The 14398-nt window shown below is 42.6% G+C and overlaps 2 protein-coding genes across 2 annotated transcripts; both read left to right on the top strand.

The window, feature by feature from the left end:
* Positions 1–4273: 4273 nt before the first annotated feature.
* asb10 (ankyrin repeat and SOCS box containing 10) lies at positions 4274–9176 on the top strand. Its single transcript, XM_084058830.1, has 5 exons — positions 4274–4718; positions 5913–6180; positions 6294–6798; positions 7512–7625; positions 7913–9176. The coding sequence occupies exons 1-5, from the start codon at positions 4394–4396 to the stop codon at positions 8096–8098; spliced, it is 1398 nt and encodes a 465-aa protein (XP_083914956.1). The 5' UTR covers positions 4274–4393; the 3' UTR covers positions 8099–9176.
* Positions 9177–11180: 2004 nt separating this feature from the next.
* Positions 11181–13587, top strand: gbx1 (gastrulation brain homeobox 1; the record flags this gene model as incomplete). Its single annotated transcript, XM_084057229.1, has 2 exons — positions 11181–11640; positions 13058–13587. The coding sequence occupies 2 exons, from the start codon at positions 11181–11183 to the stop codon at positions 13585–13587; spliced, it is 990 nt and encodes a 329-aa protein (XP_083913355.1).
* Between the last annotated feature and the right edge of the window lie 811 nt (positions 13588–14398).

Here is a 14398-nt window from a genome sequence, read left to right as displayed (position 1 = left end):
CATTAGCAAATACTGAAATAAACATACGGCCATTACAACCTGATGTATAAAATACAAGTCATCGAGCGAACTACTTAACCACTTGGACCCTAGCATTCCTATCCTGGCCATGTCATAATAGACAAATGTTTGGTGAAAATAGCAGATCTACACACGTACTGTAGGCGAAGTGATTTGGTGTAGAGGTAAAAAAAAAAAAAAAAAACGAGGGGAGTAAGTAGACCCTTGGGGGACCCCATCAACAAGGCATATACTGTAGTTTTAAGTGGTTAATCATGTCAAGCATGTTTGCAATGGTGCCCGCCTGGTCTTTCCATGCACCCAATACCATCTAAATCGATGCCCCTCATCATAACAACAAACTCTAACTAAACACTCCTAACCCTACATCCACAGAACTGCAAATAAGGCAGGCAGAAGGTCATGTCGCAAAGATTAAATAAAACAAATCATTATTAGGCAGAAACATCTAATGGAGGGCTTAAAACATCATGTACTGTATATACACATTCACTAAAGTTAGAGCCTTTTTGTGTCTGCTCCGTCTTAAACTAACAGCAGCTCCAATTGCAAAACCATTACCGCCTATTATTACTGTAATTACTGTGTACATTTCATTATGTTCTCAGTGTATTAGATGGCTGCTCAGTGTGGAGGGAGGGCTATAGTTTAATCTCTTTCTGTATTACTGTGTGCCACAGTACTCAAAACAGCATTAAGAGGCACATAATCAGAGGGAACTAATTGCCTATAATTGCATAAATGAAGTGGCATAGACTCATCAGAGCTGTTTTCTATGTCCAGTTTCTTAACTGCTTCTAACGGCCTCTGGAGAGGAGGAGGGAGGTTGACCACGATGCTGAAAGCCTTGCAGACAGCTGCTGGTGGGTAATGTGAAGAAACCAGAGATTTAGTATGTCCACAGGGGGGCTATGAGAGCAGGGGGTGTTTCGGCTGCTGATGTTTCTTGTTGTTTCCGAGAGAGAGAGAGAGAGAGAGAGAGAGAGAGAGAGAGTGAGAGAGAGAGAGAGAGAGAGAGAGAGAGAGATGGAAAGAGAGCGAGGCAGAGAGAGAGGGGAAAAAAACATCAATGCCCACCATTTGAGAAATGAATTTATCGAAGTCACTGTCTTTTTTCCCCCATTAGTAAGTGTTTAGTTCAGCGTTTTAAATAATTGCGTTACCAGGAATGATATTTAAAATACATTTGGGAGTCAATGAGGCGGGAAAGTGCCTACATGTTCTGCTGATGACACCCGGGCCATTTGGAAGACATCAAAGTAGAGAGGTGGTAGCCCAGATGCATATTATAAACTCATTATGGATATCATTTAAAAGGATGTACTCCACCAGCAAAAACAATATTCCTAGACTCTCCCTGGTAATGTGTGTTTGCAAAGTTGGAACTCTTGCACGCCTTCGGTTTAATGTGGCATCTATTACCGAACTGTAACATAAAATAAATGTCCTCGATTTCCATACCAGAATAGTCGTTAAGGTATAGATGAGACGCAACTATGAATCTGTGTCTTCAAATAGAAAAGAGGGAAAAGCACTGAAAATATTTATATGTATAGGCTATATATATATATATATATATATATATATATATATATATATATATATATATATATACACACATAATACTCTCTCTCTCTCTCTCTCTCTCTCTCACACACACACACACACACACACACACACACACACACACACACACACACACACACACACACACACACACACACACACACACACACACACACACACACACACATACTGTGTATAGTACAGTAACAGTACAGTACAGTACAGTGTGTGTGTGTGTGTGTGTGTGTGTGTGTGTGTGTGTGTGTGTGTGTGTGTGTGTGTGTGTGTGTGTGTGTGTGTGTGTGTGTGTGTGTGTGTGTGTGTGTGTGTGTGTGTGTGTGTGTGTGTGTGAGAGAGAGAGAGGTAGTGCAGTTCAGGTTTCTCTTACTTTCCTACGAGTATCAGCCGTGCATTAAGATTTCCAGATGACATCCAGAGACAGATAAATACAAGAAAAGGCATTAGCAATGCATCCAACATAGCCCTCCTCTTCAACCTACTTTTGTCATAGAATCAACAATTTCAACAATGTTTCTAATCCATCGTTTGTACACTTTCAGAGTTAAATGAACTCTCACAATGTTTCTGTGTAGATCTTATTGCAGTTGCAGGAAATGGTGGTCCATTTGTCAAAAAAATATGTTTGTCGGATGCCTAGTGAGTAGGCTTAAGAGGCTTAATTATGCATCGTCCCTCCACCATCATAACACTACACGTGGGGCAGAGTGACACAGCGGTGGCCAGTCATTCCGTCTAATGCCCTAATGTAGGGCCCTAATGTAAATCCATTAAAGCAAAAATACTGAACTGAGAGATGTTTTATAAACACACAATGTTTACGTACACACAAAGGTTTCAAAGCTGTGAGTTCCGCTCTAGACATAAATTAGGTAGTAGGGCTGCAACTAACAATTTTCTTTTCATTTGTTTGATTTAATCTGTAGATTTATTTATTTTATTTTGTTTTATTCATCTATATGACCAATTTAGACCATAAAATGTCTGTAAAATAATATGTCAGGCTAATTATCAAACCAGAAGAAGACTTCTTAAAATTGCTTAATAGGTTTACCTTTGCTCTCAAAACATATATCTTTTCATTTTGTCATATGGAACTAAAACAAAGCATTCACATTTTACACACATTTTTTCAGTTATAATCAACACATAAATTATTATATTATCATAATGATACATCCAACCGATCATGATTGCATCACCAAGAGTAATATCTGACTGAAGATTTAACTGTTAATAATATTATTAACAATAATATTATTATATACTTTTCTAAGAGCTGATTAGCAGGTTCTGTATCCACTGCAATCCAGGAGGAAACTATGTAACCATCCTATAAGCTATTCTTAATCTAGACACATACTGTATTTGCTTTAGTAATCAAATTGTTAGAAATGAGCAAGTATGGATTATATTTAGCAGAACTTGTTTAAACACTTCGCTCGCCATGCTATGCAAGTTGGCTGGTGTCTTCTGTTCCAAGGGAGTACTACCTACAGCTTCAAGTCATCCACCATTGTTCCAGTGCCGAAAAAAACAAGGTTATCGCCCACCCTTGACCCTCACCTATTTGCTTATCAGCAAAAGAGATCCACGGATGACGCTACAGCCAAACACTCCACACTCCAGGCTAGACACCATGCTCACAGACTCAACCTCTGCCCCTTAACACAGGAGGGCTGTGTCCTGACTCCTGAGCCCCCTCCTCTACTCCCTGTACACTCATGAATACGTGACCACGCACAGCTCCAACTTCTTTATTAGGCCTAAGTTCACGTATACGACACAACCTGATCATAGTCAATAAGAGACAGCCTACTGGAGAAAGGTCAACAACCTGACACAGTGGTGCCAGGAGAACACCTCTTTCTCAACATCGACAAGAACATGGTGCTGATCATGGACTACAGGAAGATAGGAGGGAGGCTGCCAGGCTGGACCCCATCACTATCAATGGGTCTGCTGTAGAGGGAGTAAGTTGTTTCGACAGTGTTCACATCACAAGGACCTCTCCTGGAATCAGCACACCAGTCATGTGGTGACTGGTGTGCTGATCCACCTCAGGTGGATGAAGAAGTTGTCATGGGGCCCAATATCCTATGGGCCTTCTACAGAGGCACTACTGAGTGCATAATTGCCAAGTTCTCAGAATTTTATCTTGACAGACTTTTTGACACTAGTTTGAAATATACCTTTGCAAGTGATTTCCTAATTCACAGTACTAGACCTGTGCCATTGAGCACCAGCCTACTTGGGAACGATGCAAGTCGGAAACTATGAAAGTTGGGAATGTATGCCCCACCCGGTTAAGCAGTACCCGTTGTACCCATTGCGCATATTGTCAGAGTACCCGTTCTGTCTGTCTGTCTGTCTGTCTGTCTGTTCCTTGAACCTTTTTAAAAGTCTTTGCATGTAGTCCAAACTTCCTCAAATTCTGTCATGGTTGTATATCGTCATACAATCCAGTCAACAGGTATCCAAATAAGAAACTGCTCATTCAATTAGAGTTACATAGGGTTACAGAGAAGTAACATACCCGGTGGCAAACAGAGGTACTGTAGCTGAAGTGGTCATGAGAGAGAGATATAAATAGTCTTTATTGCCACACTGCAAGTGTCACATAAACAACACTCAAGTCAAACAACACTGAGAGCAGCCAACAGGCTGATAGTGGACATTAGTCAGAGAGAGAGACAAACAAAGACAGAAACCTAGAGACAGCACTATTGTTTTAAGTTGTTAACCATACTCCTTGTACAACACCACTCTTCTGGGCAAGGTATTCAGAATGTCACATGGCAGTTTCGTCTTCTCTTCCACGGCTCTGCGCTCTCTCCAGCTGGAAGAGGACATGCTGGAGAGAGACAACTACAAGAAGAAGCTGGCCTCCCGTAAGCTCAATGGCTACCTGCTGAAGAAGGAGGCCAGGGACAGGGTGTCGCTAAGGTCCAGCTTTGTCCTGCCACCAGCGATATGTTATGATCTAGTCATCCAGAATGCTCTTTATACAGGAGACACTGAAGCTGTGCAGCGCCTCTTCCCTAGAGGCTCCACTGCCAACCTCATCATTGAGCCACAGGGTGGAGACATGCGCTGGGTTTCCAAAGGAGAAGGTAAGACAATGAGACTGTCACCTTGTCCCAATCACCTATGAAACTAGATAGTACAACCAAAAGACACTTTTGATCAACATGGCAGCTGCTGTTTTATTTTGGTCTAGTGTTACTACTTGACCTGAAAAGTGTTTCAGTCGCTGGTCATGCAGCAGCTACTATTGACTACCACATCATAGTGATGCCCTAGTTATAAAATAAAGCATGCATTAAAATCATCTGCCAAACAATTTTATGATACTAGAGGGAGGATAATCTTTGATCCCGTGTTACAAAATTAAAAGGATGCATCCATTGAACCTACATGCTCTGAGAGTAAGGGTTCATTGCCACATGCATGTGAGCAATGTGAATAGGTTACATGTGACACAGCGGTCATTTGCCCCTGGTTCCTATAGGCCTAGGGCACCCACTGACCCAGAATATCACATAACACCTCCCTAAAATAGCCTTGTCTAAGCACACAGGCTGCATAACAGTCCATTTCCTTCGATAGAAACCACACTCCTGAAAGTGCAAAGCAAGACAGCTGAGGCAGTTTTTCATTGCCACGTGAGAGTCGGATCATTCAGCATGGCCACCTCGATACCTGCCATAAAGTGGCGTAAACAGAAGCCCTACCGTAGTGATGTGATTGCCACCGCTAAGGCCACAGGCTGTATCCTGCAGTTCTGGAACTGTTTGCTGGTAGGAGATGACCTGACGCTTATCAGCATCCTGGATGAGAATAAAGAGTATGACTACCTTATTGATGCCACTTATGACACCAGCAACGTAGAGGAATGGAAGAACTTCAGGTTCAACACCAGAGGACTGAGTAGGTTGTCTGAATGTTTTGGGGTCATGTTAGGTTATGTCTGACACAGATGTGCAAAAACAAGCAAGCAAGCAAACAAAAAGAGCTGTGATCCGTCTTTGGGTTCATTGATTTGGTACCTGGTGGTTCCATTTTTCAAGATTCCTCAACTGATTCTAAGGAGTGACACAATTGGTCAAATTCTTAAATTGATCAATTCATTAATAAACATAGGTAATATTTGGTTTATAACTTGGATATTACCCAGTGGGGGGAGGGGGGTGCACAGTGTGAATATGAGCAATGACTATGCATTTCCAGTAGTTCCAACAGACACCCATCATTGGGAAGGTGTCAGATTAGACAGTGTTTATTTCACATTTCACCTCTGCTTGCAGGGCTGTGGTCTTTGAGCTACGAGCAGGAGTTGACCACGCCACTCCATATCACCGCTGGTCGAGGCTTCACGGACAGCCTGAGACTCCTGTTGCAGCGTGGGGCCAATGTAGAGCTGGCACCTGGTGGCACCACTGCTCTGCACGATTCCTGTGAGACCTGCCATCCTGAGTGTACCAAACTGCTGTTGTCCCACGGTGCAAATGCCAATGCAGTGTGTGAAGATGGGCTCATGCCCTTGCATATGTGTACCATCCCTGAATCCTTTGAGTAAGTCAAGTTAAGAATAATGGCTCTTCCAAAAAAGTATGTATACAGGACTCATTTGTCGTCTATATCAGTCTGTATTATACCTGAATGTTCTGTACTTAATTCTGCTGCAGGTGTGCCAAGCATCTTCTTCAGTTTGGTGCTGCAATAACCGCTCGAAGCCTAGAAGAGGATGACACTCCGTTACACATAGCAGCTGAGAATGGCCTTCCAGAGCACATTGAACTGTACCTGCGCTATGGGGCTGCTGTGGACAAACAGAATAACCATGGTCTCACACCGCTCAATGCTGCATGCTCAGAGCAACAGGAGGCACATGAGCTGGAGCGTTACTTCAAGGTGTGCAAACTGTTAGTGGAGGCCGGGTCTGATGTCCGCACTAGAGACCAGGACAAGGAGACTCCACTACACATGGCCTGTAAGAATGCAAATGCAGATGTGGTGGACCTGCTGCTGACCCACGGAGCTGATGTTAACGCGATGAACTATGGCTGTAAGGCCCCCATGCACATGATCCTTCAAATGGTATGCTACAAGACTTCTCAACAGCCTGAGCGGGTGGTCCGCTCTCTGCTCAACTACGGTTCTGTCCTGGTGTGGCCGGTAGCCCTTCCCACGGTAAAATCCTTATATCTGAGAAAAGTCAAAATTACATTTCACCACATGAACCCTAGTGTCCCTATTCTGGGCAGGTCACAATAGGTGAACATTCAGTGAGAGTTGCAGATCTACAAGTTCACAACGCGTTGCAACTCAATACATTGTGAGCTTGTTGATCGGCTATTTTCAGAGATTTGGTGTAGGGGGATAAAATGACGTGGCCAAGAACAGACCCCTGTCAGAACCCCTTGCTGTTTACTGTATATATAGGGTTTAAGTGGTTAAGAATACATAAATTGTATATAATATGCAGGCAAATCATTGAGACTAAGGCATTTCAGGATTAATACACGTACATACAAGTACAGATATAGCACAGACCAATGAACAAGTACAGACCAATAATAATAAAATACAAAAATGCAGTGTTGAATCTCTCACATTTCATGAGTCACAACATCAAGTGTTTCACTCTGCTGGAAACAGACTACAAGTATTGCTGAATCCACGTGCTCCAAAATGTCTGCCTCCTAATTATGCAAGTGTTAATAGGAGATTAATTAGCACTAATTGCATAATTTCCAGTTAAACCCCCAGAGGGAAGACCAATCTGTTCATTTCACAAGTGTTTAATTACTCTGTTTCTTTGATTCTATGGAATCATAAGCATCATCACTAACTTCAGCATTAAAAGTATGAATCATATCACTTGGCTCTGACATCTCTTCCAGGTTTTAAAACACTGCTGTATGTCTCCACGCACTATTGAAGTCCTTTTGAATGCCTACCCTCGACTCAAAATCACAGATAGCTGGGTGGAAGCAATCTCTCCAGAGGTCTTTAAGGTGATTTATTGTAATGTCTATCTACATTGAACGTCTGTTATTAACTGTAGCCTATCTTTCAAACCTCATTTAATACTTAACCGAGCGATGCAGTCATACAATGTACCTATAGTGATGATATTTTCTAAAAAAGTCAGTTGCATTATAGTTGTCAGTTGCATTATTACCCGGTTACTGTAGAGATAGTATTTATAATAAATACATAAATAAATACATTAATTAATTAATACAAAATGGAAATACTGTACATGAATCAGTGACCCAGACTTTCTCTGTTCCCTTCCCAGGAACACCAGGAGTTCTATGAGTCCCTATTCTCTCTGGCCCAGACGCCTCGCTCCCTGCAGCATCTGGCACGTGTCAGGCTCAGGACGTTCTTGGAGGGTCATGTTCTCGAGGTGGTCCCCAAACTCAACCTGCCCACTTTCCTCAAAAACTACCTGCTTCTGGACTTCAGAGGCTATGTCCACTGAAAACATCCTGTAGTATAGCCTGACAGGCAAAGAATTTGACATTTGTAGAGTGGCCCACTTGTCTTTTCCTGCACTCCTTGATATATCTAGGCTGCAGACAGTTTTAGTTTGGGTGACCCCAGAAATTGTTCTTGTAAAATAGGGAGGCTGCTAGGACTACCCTGCCTCATACAATGCATTTTTTCTTAATAACCTCATAGGCCACAAATTAGTTTTTGAAGAGAAACAAGCTTGTCTTTTAAAGGAAGCCAAATTATTTAAACTTATTACGCCACAAGGGGGTGCTATAGACTCGAGGTGACTACAGTGTCAGTATCTGAATGTGCTTTCTTTTATTCCTCCTTTATGGACACTCTCTCTCTCTCTGCTGGGTTATGGAATGTGATACATCGTAGGAAACCAACAAATGCAAGACTATTACTTGTATTTTTCAAAAATGATATTCGTTTTTACATTAGCTTGACACACACAAAAATGAATACATGCACAAAATGTTGATAATGCACAGCACTTTCCACAGGGTTGTTGAAAATCAAGGCTAGACATTTGGATAAAGTAGCCTACTAATACTTATCATTTATAATTGATGTGATTGTAATGGAATAATTGTCTATGTTTTTCCCAATAACAAAGTATTTCTATGGTCAAGTATCCATTGCACTTATTGTGTGCCTTTTTTATTAAGACTGATAAATGTTGTAGCCTACACACTATTTATATTATTTTTTTATCGGACGAATTTAGATCATGGCAAAACGTCAGCAATGACAGGAAAAACATTTAAAAAGAAAAGTTTAACAAACCCAATTCACATTGCAATAGGCATTTGTAAATTATTGTTTACACCAAGCTTGTGTGGACCAGGATTTGTGTCCATCAAGGGACGGCATGTAGGCTAGGTGTGATTTCATTCAGAAAACATGTCATCTTTGGATACCGAATAGCCTACCGACTGACTGTATTGGCTAGATTGTGGAGAAATCTGAACATGTGGCCCAAAACGAGATATTATGCAGCCAGGTTGCCTGTAAAAAATTGTCAGTCATATCACAAAAATATTAAAGTTAGGCTAACACATAAATAGTTATAGTATCCATGGCATGGACACATACAGAGAAAAATGTCAGCTTGCATTGATTATTATACTAGTTATTATTGCAATAAAATAATAAACCTATTACAACCTCAATAGCATTTGCTTAATTATTGGGTTTGAATAATCTTCATGTTCAACTACTTAATTCTCCAATGAATTAAACTGCCATTAAACTAATTGTATTTTAACATAAAAGAGCCATACTATTTTCATTTATAAAGTTATATCTGTTGTGTTCAAATCGAATCAAATCAAATCAAATCGTGGGAAGACGGTTTTGGTTCCATCCATGCACAGACAGAGAGAAAGGAGGCGAGCGCGGGAGAGGAGAACCATCAGGTTGGATGGTGGATCAAAGAGAGATGCTGAAGTCATTTGCAATTATCAGAATTAGCATGGCCCGGCATGGCCTGGTCCTCCATTACTAATCAGAGTCGGTGGTGATCATGTTTATGCCCTTGTGCAATCAGACGACCAGTTGGAGGGCCCGCGCACCCAGGACTCAATAGGGCTAATCATCATCAGTTCCAATTGGCATTTAAACGCTGAAATGATCTCCGATTAAATCAACACTTAAAGAAAAGAGAAACGTGATTTTCCATGCATATTTTGATTAGAGGTGCATTTAAGGCGCACAGCAAAATTATGTGCGCATCATTGTGAAATGGCTATCACAGATGCTTCTCAGATCTATAGCTACAACAGCCATAAAATCATTTAACGAACCATGGCTGAACATTGGTCAAGTGAGACCATTTCAAGATTGCATTTTACTGCGATTCAAATAAAGTTCACAAAGTGCGTTTGGCTATAATAGAGGCCATGGTTGCAAAGTGCAATGCCTGCCCCGTATTGCCGTTGACCTCACACATAATGTCTTTTATCTGAATCTAATTTTGTACCGAGTATCTCTCTCCAGGGAGCAATTGTTACAGCACTTTTTCTAAAGGCCCAAACGCATTGTTTTAGCCCGTGGAGAATAGAAAAGCCTTCTCAAGAGAGTGGAGAAACATCTGCCTCTCCTCCTCCCCGACTCCCGATGCCATCCGTCCCAAACACTTCAACAAAAGCCATCGTTGTTTTATGTCGTCCCTTGAATCCAAAGTAATTACTTATCATCAATCAAAATTAATAATAGCTGATTGGGTTGGTGTGGTCAACGATTATAGAAGGGGAAGGGCTGGAGCAGTCAGTCTCTCACACACACCGTTTCCAGTCAATGTGAACCTGGCAAAAGGGGAGGAGGGCGCGGGGGGTGGTGGGGTGGGGGGGTCTATTTGGTCCTATCCACTGGGAAACTAACCGCTTCTCAAAAAGTCAGAGGCTGAATAAGGAAATGAAGCGTAATTTGAGGAAGATGGATGAGCCCCTAGGGAAACACCCCCTTTTCATTCTTGTATCGCAGATGATAACCAAAGCTCTCTCTATCTCTCTCCCTCTCTCTCTCTCTCTCTCTCTCTCTCTCTCTCTCTCTCTCTCTCTCTCTCTCTCACACATACATACTCAGTGTGTGACACACACACACACACACACACACACACACACACACACACACACACACACACACACACACACACACACACACACACACACACACACACACACACACACACACACACACACACACACACACACACACACACACACACACACACACGCACACACACAGGGCGCGGAGGGAGGAGTTGGAGAGAGAGAGGGGGGGCGAGGTAGATAGAGTAGAGAGAGCGTATGTTTATGTCTCAGTGTGTGACAAATAGAGGGAAAAGGTAGTGCAAAGCGTCAGGTCGCATATAGCGAGCTGGAGATCCGGAACAGCAGCAGCCCAGTGAAGTCCCAGGGATGATGGTACTACTGGACCTACTACCCTAAACTTCACTCCATCTGCGTGTTGAAGGCTTCGCCTATTCGCTGAGGAGGAGAGGAGTGGAGGACACCTGTTTATAAGTTTCTATACAGCAATAAGTGCTTGCTTGCCTCTCAAACATGCAGAGACCCGGCGGCCACGGGACAGCGTTTTCGATCGATTCCCTGATAGGAACCCACACACAGCCCAGGCCGGGAGGACACCTGCTCTACACGGGCTACCCCATGTTCATGCCATACAGACCGCTGGTTATCCCGCACCACTCGCCCCTAACGTCCGGTATACCTCCGCTGGCGCCGTTGGCATCGTTCGCGGGACGTCTCACCAACACGTTCTGTGCCAGTTTGGGACAGGGCTCGATGCCATCTATGGTGGCGCTCACCACGACGCTGCCGAGTTTTTCGGACCCGCCGGACAGTTTCTACCCGCCGCAGCAGGAGCTGCCCGCCGGGCCGCGGGCCGCGGACCCCTTGGGGGCGAGGAGGCAGGAGAGTCCGCACTCTGAGGAGCGGCGGAGTGCGAGGAGCAAGAGCTCTGATGAGCGGCTCAACTTCTCTGAAACTTTTCAAACAATATCAGGTAGGAATCAGTGTTGCCATCTCGGCTTATTATAAGCGACTTTGGGACTTGTTTTTCGCTAAAGTTGCTTGTAAAAATTGGTATAGTTGCGGTTATTTGGGGCTTGTTTCTAAAGTGTAGGCCTACTTGCTTATTTATAGGCTTGCTTCAACAGTTTTGTAATCATTTTTTAAACCAGTGGCTCTCAAATATTTTCTTACATGTTTTGTGCCCAGAGAGCATTTGTGTTGTTAGAATGTCTCAAACAAATATTCCAAATATTCCATAAACTTGTAGATCGGCTATTTTCAATAAAAGTGCCCATGCATGTGGCCTAGTCGCTTCTTTTGGGCTTGTTTTCCTAGACCTGGTTGCTCTCACAAAATATGGCAACACTGGTGGATCCTACGTCGCTGTACTTTCTCGTGCCTGGTCAGTCACTATAAAAACTGTTGCGTAAAAGTAAGCTGGGCCTATAGGCTACTTACATATTTTTGTTCATGGAAAATGATATTATATTTGTAATTGTAGAAATTAATATTTATTTATTTACTATGAGATTTCACACACACACACACACACACACACACACACACACACACACACACACACACACACACACACACACACACACATACACACACACACACACACACACACACACACACACACACACACACACACACACACAGTAGGCCTATAATTTACAGCCTATAATTTACAACCAAATTACCTCAACGTTGAAAACTAAATTAGCAATAAGGACTAAACTCATTCTTTGCAGCCCCTTGGCCTAACAAATAAACCAAGCATATATATTTTTTTATGTGTGTGAAATATACAAAATTGTTGTTGTGTATTTTTTAATTGCTGACATTTTGGCAAAGCACTGTTGACCTAAACCAATCTGCAATGGCTTAAAACGGGCCAGTGCACTAATTTATAGGCTACTTTCAGCTGAACTTTGCATTGCATAAATCAGTGGTTCTCAACCTTTTCAGGCCGTGACCTCCCAAAATAATTATTTTTGAACTGGGGACCCCCACCCTGTCAAGCACATGGAATTGTATGGAGTTGAGGCATTACATTTAGTTTGACTCGGTTCTACAGATACATATCGTGAAAATAGCGGATCTACAAGCTCACAACACCCTGGGTCGGCTATTTTCACAATTTTTTACCTCTTTCTTATATTATTTGACAATTTGGCAAAGGTTTAACCATTTTTTTTATAGTAGGCATATAGTTTGTTGCTTACTTTTGATGCAGCAATGGTCTTTTTTTCCATATCATTTTTTAAATTGTTTTATTGTTACTTCACTGTCATCTAAAAGACCCACCTTGGCCATAAATAAGCGAAAATACACTGTTAAAATGTGCAAAATGTTCAGGCATTGATCCCAACATGTCTGTTCTGCTCCTTCTTTAACATTTTTAGGTGAAACCAAACTGTACAGTTCAGACGACGAGAAGTTGGACCTCAAGTCAGCAGACACTGCTTGCAGCGACAGAGAGGACTGCAGCTCGGCAGTGGACAGTGAAAACGAAAGCTTCTCAGACGGAAACAACTGCGGCTCTCTATCCCAAAAGAGCAAACTAAAGACCGGATCATCGCAAGAGACGCTGCCGACAGGAGGTACCTCCTCCGCGGGCAAGAGCAGGAGGAGACGAACGGCTTTCACCAGCGAACAGCTGCTCGAACTCGAGAAGGAATTCCACTGTAAAAAGTACCTGTCGCTCACCGAACGCTCGCAGATCGCGCACGCACTCAAACTGAGCGAGGTGCAGGTGAAGATCTGGTTCCAGAACCGCAGGGCCAAGTGGAAACGGATCAAGGCCGGCAACGTCAACAACCGGTCGGGAGAGCCCGTGAGGAATCCCAAAATCGTGGTGCCTATCCCGGTGCACGTCAACAGGTTCGCCGTGAGGAGTCAACACCAACAGATCGAGCAAGGAACGAGACCATGAACTATGTACAGGGGTCTTCAACAGGGGGTCCGTCCGGGATCCCTAGGGGGTCCTCAGAGTAACTGCGGGGGGCCGATTTTTTTTTTTACACTAACCACTTGAACCCTATCATCCCTATTCTGAGGAGAACACTAGCCGAAAATAGAAGATCTACAAGCACACAATGCCTGTTGTGAGCTTGTAGATCTGCTATTTTTGGCAAAGAGGTTTGGTGTATAGAGGGAAAAAAGAGCAGACCAAGTACAGAGCCAATGGTCAAGTTTACAAAGTATTGAAGGTTTAAGTGGTTAAATGTCTGAAAACACATTTAACATGAATATGTAGTGGGGGTCCCTGCTTCATCTCTCTCTCTCTCAGCTAGGTGGTCCTCCTTGGTCTGAAAAACGTTGAAGACCCCTGAACTATAAGATGGAGGGGGGAAAAAGAGAGAGAGAAAAAAAAAGAAAAACTTCCATTGGACCTTATGTTCCACTGATTTGTTGAATGCATGAAGCACAAAAGAGGATTATATTATTTTGTCCAAGAGACGAAATAGAGCCATGTTCTAAACCTCCAGAAAAGAGGATTTTGCTGGCAGACAGATGAACTATTTGTCCATAAGCTCTCGATTTGTATTTATTGTTTTGTGAATATGTAAATATATCTTTGTCAATATGACACAAATGGGCACTATGAGATGAGATTGTGTAAATTCTTTTTTTTTAAGTATTTATAAATGTAGGGCCTAAAAGTTTTGTTGATTATGTGCATGTCCTCTAGGCTACTCAATTTGGTGAATATTTTAAATTTTTGTATTTGCTACGTTTTGTTG

The sequence above is a fragment of the Gymnoscopelus microlampas genome (genome assembly GCF_963454915.1).
Source record: "Gymnoscopelus microlampas genome assembly, chromosome: 5".
Taxonomy (NCBI): domain Eukaryota; kingdom Metazoa; phylum Chordata; class Actinopteri; order Myctophiformes; family Myctophidae; genus Gymnoscopelus; species Gymnoscopelus microlampas.
Note: the sequence above shows the minus strand (reverse complement) of the source record. Positions and strands in the feature narration are given on the sequence as shown.

What these genes read in the sequence shown, in the direction of transcription:
- asb10 (XM_084058830.1), top strand. Translation starts at nt 4,394, where the DNA reads ATGTCACATGGCAGTTTCGTCTTCTCTTCCACGGCTCTGCGCTCTCTC. An exon ending in CTGGGTTTCCAAAGGAGAAG is followed by an intron (nt 4,719 to 5,912) that starts GTAAGACAATGA and finishes CTCTGCTTGCAG; the next exon opens with GGCTGTGGTCTTTGAGCTAC. An exon ending in ACCATCCCTGAATCCTTTGA is followed by an intron (nt 6,181 to 6,293) that starts GTAAGTCAAGTT and finishes ATTCTGCTGCAG; the next exon opens with GTGTGCCAAGCATCTTCTTC.